General features: G+C 40.8%; 2 protein-coding genes across 2 annotated transcripts; one reads left to right on the top strand and one right to left on the bottom strand.

Annotated features, from left to right (window-relative positions):
• Positions 1-843: 843 nt before the first annotated feature.
• srrd (SRR1 domain containing) lies at positions 844-2459 on the bottom strand. Its single transcript, XM_088994291.1, has 6 exons — positions 2223-2459; positions 2092-2132; positions 1743-1909; positions 1552-1650; positions 1309-1460; positions 844-1237 (listed from the first exon to the last, which is right to left on the bottom strand). The coding sequence occupies exons 1-6, from the start codon at positions 2363-2365 to the stop codon at positions 985-987; spliced, it is 855 nt and encodes a 284-aa protein (XP_088850417.1). The 5' UTR covers positions 2366-2459; the 3' UTR covers positions 844-984.
• A 200-nt stretch (positions 2460-2659) lies between these two features.
• On the top strand, positions 2660-9255 carry tfip11 (tuftelin interacting protein 11). The gene is made up of 15 exons (XM_088994282.1): positions 2660-2817; positions 3077-3283; positions 3396-3561; positions 4064-4220; positions 4309-4436; positions 4542-4703; positions 4810-5001; positions 5123-5302; positions 6078-6212; positions 6289-6392; positions 6478-6646; positions 6900-7143; positions 8048-8190; positions 8285-8450; positions 8572-9255. The coding sequence occupies exons 2-15, from the start codon at positions 3078-3080 to the stop codon at positions 8916-8918; spliced, it is 2499 nt and encodes an 832-aa protein (XP_088850408.1). The 5' UTR covers positions 2660-2817; position 3077; the 3' UTR covers positions 8919-9255.
• Positions 9256-9393: the final 138 nt, after the last annotated feature.

Here is a 9393-nt window from a genome sequence, read left to right as displayed (position 1 = left end):
CTGACTGTGATATGTTTGAGAAATCAACAACTTCCAGTCGCTTTAAAGTTCTTTATAAACCAGAAATACACACGTTCAAATTTTAAAGTGAAAATTTGTGATCAAACGTTAACTGTAATTACAGGTGCCAACACACCCACTTATTCCTACTCCTGTCTAACGCATAAAACGGGTATACAGATTATACCCCACCTATTTGTACAATGCCAGAAATGGCAAAGCGTGCCAAGAATGGAATCAAAACAACTGCTAATACTTTCAAGTCTTTGTTTTTTTTGCAAATATTTAGCATAACAGCCTTCTTCAACTCGATAAACATTTGTGTCAAGTATGCATATTATCAGACAATTGCATAGATTTCCCCAGGGCGTCCAGTCTTCAGCCAGTTTGTTTGCCATGGTGCTCAGTTCCAGACAGTTGTAGCCCACTTTGCCACATTGATGGCTTCAATGAGTCAATATTTTTTACTTACAGATTAGGTTGGGTGCGGCACGGTGGTCAACTGGTTAGCACCTCCACCTCACAATGCTGAGGTGCAGGGTCTGATTGTCTGACCTTTCAAATGTGGAATTTGAAATTATCTGCATGTGGCTATGTTTTTTTTCCGGGTACTCCGGTTTCTTCCTGCATTCCAAAAACATGCATGGCAGGTTCATGGAACTCTAAATTGTCCTTAGGTGTGATTGTGAATGCAAATTGTTGTTTGTGTGTGCCCTGAGATTGGATCGCAACCAATACTGTACAGGGTGTACCCTGCCAACGACCATTGTGAGGAAAAGTGGATTGTAAAATGTCGTATTGGGCAAATGTGGGCCTTTGTGGAGTTGGGATAAAGTACAGAACACAGGTTGAAGTTTTTATTCCAATCAATAAGGTGGACAGCCAGACACGGCGTTGGCTATAAAGTCCTTCAGGTGGACAGCAGCCACATCACCTTCCTGTCCTTTTGGGACAAGGTTGATCAAAGTAAGTGAATCCCATACTTCACGTGCTTTCTCCATTCTGAGATTCTCTGAGTATTATTTCCAAATCAGCGCAGTGCTGATATTGTGGTTCAGGTGGCTCTATCCAGGTTGACTGGTTGAGGGTGTTTACTGTGCTAGAATTAAAGGTTATGAGTGCAGTGTCACAAAAGACATCCGTCAGATGAGATGGACAGGCCAATTGTCTCTCCTCGCACATCATCACTGCCTGGTTGATGTAGCTGTAGTCTCGTTTGAACTCCCTTTCGATCATCCTGTTGAAACGGGAAAATTACTTATAAATATCACGTCAAATGATTTCCATTCCAACATGTCTTCCACAAACCTCTCTCTCATGCCCTTGAAGCTGTTTCCAATTATAACCACAAATGGCAGACATTTCGGACTCCAGTTCTTCCACAGGAGGTTGTTATATAGGGCTTTCCCACAATGCACGAGATAAAAGACCGTGGGTTTTGTCGCCAATCGCTTCCCCTCCTGCATTTCATCAAGTGAAAAAAATGAAGTTAACAATATTGACGAATTTACTTTTACTAAAAAAAAACTATCATTGCCTAAATATAATGACCTCATTTTCTGTAAGTACAGTCAGGCCTAACCCCCGGAGTACATCTTTTTCTCCAGGCGAGAAAGCGGGATCAAAAACTAGACAGTGTTTCAATGGAATCTGGCAAAGGCACATTTAGTTACATTAGTATGTTTGCAAATATGTACAGTATATGACATTACATGGAACACAAAATTAACATATATTTTCACCTTTGTTGCTTCCAGGAGAAGAAGCATTATAGCAAGCTGATAACGAGCAGACACGCACGAGGAAAAGGTGCCCAGCCCATAACATACACACTCAAGTGAACATGTTTTGGTATCCAAACACTCTTCCGTGTCTTTTTGGTTCAACGTTACTGCCCCCAACATCTGCTCTGGAGAGAAGAGTGGCGATAATATTGGAGACAACAACGGTGGTTCGATTCTGCTGTTTTGGCCTTTTAGTAAAACACTTGCTGTTAAATATGGATTGTTATTATTCAGTGTATAATAATAATAATACATTTCATTTTAAGCGCCTTTCAAAGCTCTCAAGGACACTTTACAGGGAACTCACCTTTCCATTCATTCCAAAACTCCTCACATCTCATTTCAGCCCTGAAAAAACGAGACAATTTTTCCATAAAAGTCTGAAATAGTTTTAACAAAACATATTGTGTTTAGCTTAATTATAACTAGTAACCTTACACGATTTCTTTGATCCTTTTAAGGGTTTTCCCAACATCCAGTGGCTCATTGCAACGTGTTGGCGACATTTGTAATGACTTGAAGTTTCTGGATGCGCCCTTTCGTCGGCGTTGCACCTGCCATTCACTGCCTAAATCAGACATCTAGATTATTTAATCTAACATAAATAAGCAACGAAAACTGACCATTATTTTTACTAAACTAATTTCCCTGTCTCTTATAACGTACATGGGGAATATTTTTGTGTGACACCAGTTTTCTATTTCCGGGGTGATGTCCGAATCAGAAGCAAATTATTTTTTTAATGACTTGTTATTAAATGACCTTAATGTACAGCAAAAATTTAGGATTAGTATTTTTTCCTCCTTAGTAATAAGAACTGTATTTTAGTTTTTAAAACTGTGCGCAGCAGCGGAAGTACTTTTTCGCCCGGAAGTAGTTGAAATGTTCTTTGTGCATACGTCAAGAAAAGTGCTAATGTTAGCTAGTCGTGTTAATTTAGACTAAACAGCGAAAAGTAATGGATTTGACGAAGTAAAAGACTACAATTGTAGTTTTTTAAAATATTTTATTTGCCGATACAACAAAACCGAAGGTGAAAAATATTATTTCTTCACGCTCTACTATTTTACAATGCTTTATTTGCGTGCAGGATCCTGGTGACGCCTACTGTTAATAATAAACAATTCAGACAGATACGAGATTATTTTTATCATTTTTAATTCATACAACAAAACGCCCGTCGTTTTAATATGGATTTAATGTATCCATGCTTTCGAACCATTTGGAATGTTTGTAATCGTGATCCTATTTGTCGTTTGACTGACTGCTTCTTTCATCATCATTCTTTCCAGAATGTCAATGTCACACCTGTATGGACGGAGGAGCGCAGAGGAGGATGGCGTTGAGATTGAAAATTTTGAGATCACAGATTGGGATTTAGCCAATGAGTTCAACCCAGACCGTCGCAGACACAGACAGACGAAGGAGCAAATGACTTATGGCATATGGGCAGAAAGGGACTCTGATGACGATGAGAGGCCCAGTTTTGGGGGCAAGAGGTAAATCGTGGGTTTGTTTCCATTTTGAGCCACTCTATAATCGTCCAAAGGTGCAAAATTTTTTTTTTTTTTTAGTAATACATTCAACTGAGTACTGTACTTATTTGTGTAGATCTAAAGATTACACCGCTCCAGTGAACTTTGTGAGTGCTGGATTAAGAAAAAACGCATCTGATGAGAAACAGGAACGAGAAGATGAAGAAGGTTCGGATAATTCTGATGATGACACTCCTGCACCTCCACCTCCTCGAGTGACAACCACTAGGAAGCCTCAAAAGGTGAATTACAGATTGAGGGATTGTTTGTTCATTGGTATGAATATTCTCAAAAGGTTGTATCGTACTGTGATTATTAACTGGTGGGTCAGGACCCACAAGTTTATGATGGACCCGTTTGGCGTGGGTTGCGTAGAGCAAGTAAATAAATTGCATTTGTTTGTATCCCAATTTTATTCAGAACAGTACAGAGGTATTCCAAATTCCCACATAGAAAAGCACTCTTGTCTTGTTGCTACACCGTAAACCAATCGAGTGAAAAATTTGTGGACATCACAGTTAGCAATATGCTTTAGCGCTACGTCTCTCTGACACACTCCCACTAAAAACTGCTTGAAGATGAAACAATGTGCAAAGGCTAATTTAAAAAAGCATTATTGCCCTTTATCTCTATAAAATGGGTCATAAATTTGCAACAATAGGAAGATATGAATCAGAGTGCGACAACAGTTTGGAATGTGGTATTTATCGTCTTATTTAAGGAAAAAAAAATGTGTGTGTCTAGGGTAATTTCCGTGCAAACCAGTCTCAGAGGTTTGCAGGGGGTGTACAGACTGGACAAGGAATTGGTTCCTGGGAGAAACACACCAAAGGAATTGGTCAAAAACTTCTGCAGAAAATGGGCTATCAAGCAGGCAGAGGCTTGGGCAAGAATGCACAAGGTGCACCGAATTATGAGCACTTGCTGTGATTTTTGGAGTGAGAATGACAATGTACAATTTCTGACCATTTGCCTTTTTAATGCTTCAGGTATTGTCAATCCTATTGAGGCAAAGGTTCGGAAAGGAAAAGGAGCCGTGGGTGCTTATGGGAATGAACGAACCCAACAGAGTCTCCAAGATTTTCCTGTGGTTGATGAGGATGAGGAGGAGGAAAAGGTAACACATTAACGGTCACGGCATTGAGATCTTCACTCGTAATAGTTGTGCAAGTTAAAGGCAAATCAACATAATTATGACAGTCTAAATTATCTGTCTCTGTAGGAGTTTCAGAAGGAACTGGGTCAGTGGCGTAAAGATCCGGCAGCCACCGGAGCAAAAAAGAAACCCAAGTACTCATTCAAAACTGTCGAGGAACTGAAGGCGAAAGGCACACTTATTGGACGCAGCACAAGAGCATCAGCAGGAGAGCTGGCACAAGTCAAGGTTAACTAATAATACCGCTTACAGAGTGTTTCATAACATGACCGTTGAATGCTATATTGCAAAAGTAAAAACATGGTCCACATGAAAAATATCTTTCTATGTGTAGGTAATTGACATGACTGGAAGAGAGCAAAGGGTATATTCCAGTTACAGTCAGATGTCCAACAAGCACAGCATGCCAGAAGATGGTCCGCCAAGCACGTCCATGCGAGATCAGAAGGGATCCGCCTTTGCACTCCCTGAGCTTGAACATAACCTTCAACTTTTGATTGACCTTACGGAACAAGACATATTACAGGTACAACTGAACTTCTTACGCCAAGTCTTTACATCAAAACTTATTGCTCAATTTATTGATCAATTGTTGTCTTAAATCACACACCAATATCTATTTTCTGGTCCCACATCCAACTGTGTAGTCAGCCCGCCGCCTGCAGCATGAAAAGGATGTGGTTGTGTCGCTGAGTCATGAGTCCCGGGCACTGCAGACCAGGTTGGAAGAAGAGCAAGATGCCATCCATAGAATGGAAGCGGTGCTGGCTTTGGTAGACCGTTTTCCTACTGGAGAGACTGCACCGGGCGAGGGACCCACTTTGCAGGTATGTTGATTTTTTTTTTTTTTTTTCATAAGCTTTTTGAGGTCAACAGGAGTAATTAGTCTAGCCTATCAGCCTCTTGATGTTATGCTGCCTGTTATTGGAATAAAATGCCAATAGATCTGAAGTTAGTCCCCTGTGTAAGTGCTTTTCAATTCATCTTAAAAAGATCCCCCACCCCCGCCATAACTGTGACTGAAGGTCTTTTAGAGCATTTCTATAATCAGTTTTTTAAAAATTGTGCGTTTGCACTGGATGTTATTTCTTCACTTTGCTTCTAAATGTCTTGTTTTTTGCCTCAACTGTTCTTTTGTAACTACCATTTGTGAAACACAGTGTTACCTTTATATATCCATCCATTCATTCATCCATCCATCCAGCTTATTTCTCATTAGGGTCGCGGGCGGTGCTGTAGCCCATGACAGCCGTCTTCGGGCAGTAGGCGAGGGACACCGTGAATTGGTCGCCAGCCAATCGCAGGGCACACAGAGACAAACAACCACTCACTCTCGCGCTCACACCTCGGGACAATGTTTGAGTATTCAGTCAGCCTGCCATGCATGTTTTTGGAATGTGAGAGGAAACCGGAGGACCCGGAGAAAACCCACGCGTGCCTCGGAAGAACATGCAAACTCCACACAGGGAGGCCGGACCTTGTCTTGAACTCATAAACTGCCGTCCACCTTACATATGAAATGTGTTATTCACCGGTCATTAAACTTGCCTTGCTTTGTTTTACTCTTCCGTTATTTAAGCTTTGTTTTCAATTGCTTTTTAGGAGTGCGTCCACATTTTTGAGACTTTACAGACAGACTTTTATGAAGAATACAAGACGATGGGTTTGGCTGACTTGGCCGTCGCTGTAGTTCATCCTTTACTCAAAGACAAACTTGTTTCCTGGAATCCATTGAAGGTATGTTTAATCCTTTCACTCGCTATCATTTAGCCCCATAGCTTTGATTAGCCCCAACTGTTGTGGTTTGTTTCAGGATTCTTCTTATTGCTTTGAAGAGGTCGGTAAATGGAGGGCAATTCTTGAATCTAGAAACTTGATCAATAGTGGTCATGATTCAAACATGGACCCCTATCACAGGTAAAACTAAAATAAAATCAACACATTCAACAGCCTCATATATTTTAATTTGAAGTTAGAACCTGTTTTCATTGTGTTGTTTCAGGCTGCTGTGGGAAGTATGGATCCCAGTGATGCGGTCCTGTGTGTCCAGCTGGCAGGCTCGCATGGTCGGCCCAATGGTGGACTGTGTTGATCTGTGGTCTCCTCTTCTTCCACTTTGGATCTCAGATTACCTGCTCGAGCAGCTTATTTTACCCCGGCTACAGCGAGAGGCAAGACATATTTATATGTCAAATCTATGTTATGGTTCATGAGAGCGGTGGGTTTTGGTGTATTTGATGTTGTTTTTTTTTGTTGATTATTTTTATAATAATAATAATAATACATTTCATTTCTAAGCGCCCTTCAAAACGTTTTGACTTCTGTACAGCATGTTGTGATTATGTATGAAGTGCTGTACAAATAAAATGTTTATATTTCTTTGGTTGTGTGCACCACCTCAAAAGCCTATTTTGTGATTAACAGGTTGACGCATGGAACCCCTTAACAGACACGGTCCCAATTCACTCGTGGATCCACCCTTGGCTACCTATGCTCCAATCACGTCTTGAACCTCTGTATGCACCCATCAGGAGCAAACTAGCCAATGCTTTGCAGCGGTGGCATCCCAGTGATGCCTCAGCACGTCTCATTCTGCAGCCGTGGAAAGATGTTTTTAGTGAAGGAGCTTGGGAGGCCTTCATGGTGAAAAATATCATCCCTAAACTAGGTAATCTACTTCCCCTTCTTATTCATGCCTTCTTAAAAGACAACCGACACCATTTTTTTGTTTCCTAACTGACATCAGAAAAACGTTTCATAATATCTAAAATACGCAAAACACGCAGGCCGATATTTTTAGTCAAATGCAAAACACCAATAAAAAGGATGTAAAGTGTTGTTTGTGACATCACTATGGGTCACATATCAGAATCAAAACAATGGCTTCAGAGAGTTCAGATTCGGAGAAGATGCTTTCTTGTTCCTCATCCAGTTATGAATATGATTCAAATAGTTCTGAAGAGGAAAGCATACATGTTTGCAATCGATTAAAGAAGTCCTTCCGTATCAATTCGAGCCGTCGGCAAGCGATGAAACTGGTGACGATTTGGACTCCAATGTAGCGGCCAGAAAGTGCACAAGATGGCGCACAAGCTGCGTTTCGTCCAGTATATGAAATGGGCTGATTTGTCCGCTGGGAATTTGTGTATACTTACACCTTCTTTATGCGTGTTACCGCAATTGGCTGCAACACACAACGATTCACCATCGCGTTATTTATGTAGTTTTACTTCTAATTTCGCGCGATCAACACGAAGTTTTCAGACCAAACAAAGTGCCCAAAATGCATTGTGTGTCGCTTTCTCGGTCAGGGGCGTTCCAGACGTGACGTGACGTCAGCCATCGTCATCAACTTGAAAACAAGACATCCTGAATATTCATAGCGAGTCTTAAAACGTAACATGTAGCTATATGCTGTGGTGGAATCTTTGTAAAATATGCTCAGTAGAAGTCATTTGAAGTGATTTTACAAATTATGGGCGCAACTTGTCCGGAGGTGTCGGTTGTCCTTTAAGACCCTGTTGTTGGTTTTTTTTATGTTGAGGTGTGATTGTGACTACTTTCCCCTACAGCTCTGTGTTTGGAAGAGCTGGTTATTAACCCTCACCAGCAGCAAATGGAGCCCTTTCATTGGGTAACAGACTGGGAGGGTATGCTATCCCCATCTAGTCTGGTGTCCCTCCTCGACAAAAACTTCTTTCCAAAATGGCTCCAAGTAAGGAACTTTCATTATCAATGTAGTTGTCGATGAAACAATGGAACATAACTAATTAGTTTACATTTGACTTTCTTGTCTCTGTTCACAATAGGTCCTGTGTTCATGGTTGAGCAACAGTCCTAATTATGAGGAAATCACAAAATGGTACCTTGGTTGGAAAACCATGTTCAGTGATTTCCTACTGTCACAGACACTCATAAAGGAAAAGTTTAATGAAGCGCTGGACATCATGAATCGTGCAGTATCTTCTGGCATGGGTGTGTTTTGGAAAATACGTATATATATACACACACGTCCAACTCAACATTTATAATTTTTTTAAGAATGTAAGAGGTGTGATATAACTGACTATAATGCGCTCTTCACGTGTATCCACAGGTGGATACATGCAACCAGGTGCAAGGGAAAACATTGCATATCTCACTCAGACAGAGAGAAGAAAGGACTTCCACTATGAAGCCATGCAAGAGCGCAGGGATGCTGAAAACGTCGCTCACAGGGGTGCCAGTACAAGTGTACCCACAAGCTTTAAAGATCTCATCCAGACCAAAGCAGAGGAGAACAATATTGTGTTTATGCCCATAGTGGCCAAACGGCATGAGGGCAAACAGCTGTACACATTTGGACGCATTGTCATCTACATAGACAGGGGGGTGGTATTTGTGCAAGGAGAAAAGACGTGGGTCCCCACATCTCTGCAGAGTCTGATAGATATGGCAAAGTGATTATGAAAACCGGTCATTATGTAAAGCATGAATTCTCAAGTCGGGTCTTCAAAAATGCATATCCTGCCTCTTTTTGATGTCTACCTCTCCCGACAAATGATCAGTTTATCGGCAAGTTTTGCAGAAGCTTGATAATGTCATCATTTGAATCAGGTGTCTTGGACGAGGGAGACAACCAAAACGGGCTTGATAGGACGTCTCCCAGGATTGAACTTGGGCACCCATGATGTAAAGGATAAGTAAATGTTCTTTTTTTGTAACTTCATCAAATAGTCGAAATGTTTGTTCACTTTTTACACTGATGGAGAATTACAAATAAATCAGTAGGTTTTTTTAATCTTATTTGCCTTCATTTTAGAAGCCAACATGTACAGCTGTAAGGAACTGGACAACCTTTTGTTTTTTGATACTCCAAGTAAAGTGATCATTACAACAACTGACACAATGAACAGCTTTGGATTTATTTTTAAATGAT

The sequence above is a fragment of the Hippocampus bargibanti genome, linkage group LG04 (genome assembly GCF_051943395.1).
Source record: "Hippocampus bargibanti isolate YZ-2025 linkage group LG04, ASM5194339v1, whole genome shotgun sequence".
NCBI lineage: Eukaryota > Metazoa > Chordata > Actinopteri > Syngnathiformes > Syngnathidae > Hippocampus > Hippocampus bargibanti.
The sequence above is the reverse complement of the archived record's forward strand: the minus strand, read 5'-3'. Positions and strand labels throughout refer to the sequence as shown.

Bases quoted from the DNA above. Each gene is read 5' to 3' on its own strand.
- srrd (XM_088994291.1), bottom strand. From the start codon at position 2,365: ATGTCTGATTTAGGCAGTGAATGGCAGGTGCAACGCCGACGAAAGGGC. The intron at 1,651-1,742 runs GTGAAAATATAT...TGCCTTTGCCAG, and splicing joins TTCTCCTGGAAGCAACAAAG to ATTCCATTGAAACACTGTCT. The intron at 1,238-1,308 runs GTTTGTGGAAGA...CCGTTTCAACAG, and splicing joins TTCAAGGGCATGAGAGAGAG to GATGATCGAAAGGGAGTTCA.
- tfip11 (XM_088994282.1), top strand. From the start codon at position 3,078: ATGTCAATGTCACACCTGTATGGACGGAGGAGCGCAGAGGAGGATGGC. The intron at 5,002-5,122 runs GTACAACTGAAC...CCAACTGTGTAG, and splicing joins CGGAACAAGACATATTACAG to TCAGCCCGCCGCCTGCAGCA. The intron at 8,191-8,284 runs GTAAGGAACTTT...TGTTCACAATAG, and splicing joins TCTTTCCAAAATGGCTCCAA to GTCCTGTGTTCATGGTTGAG.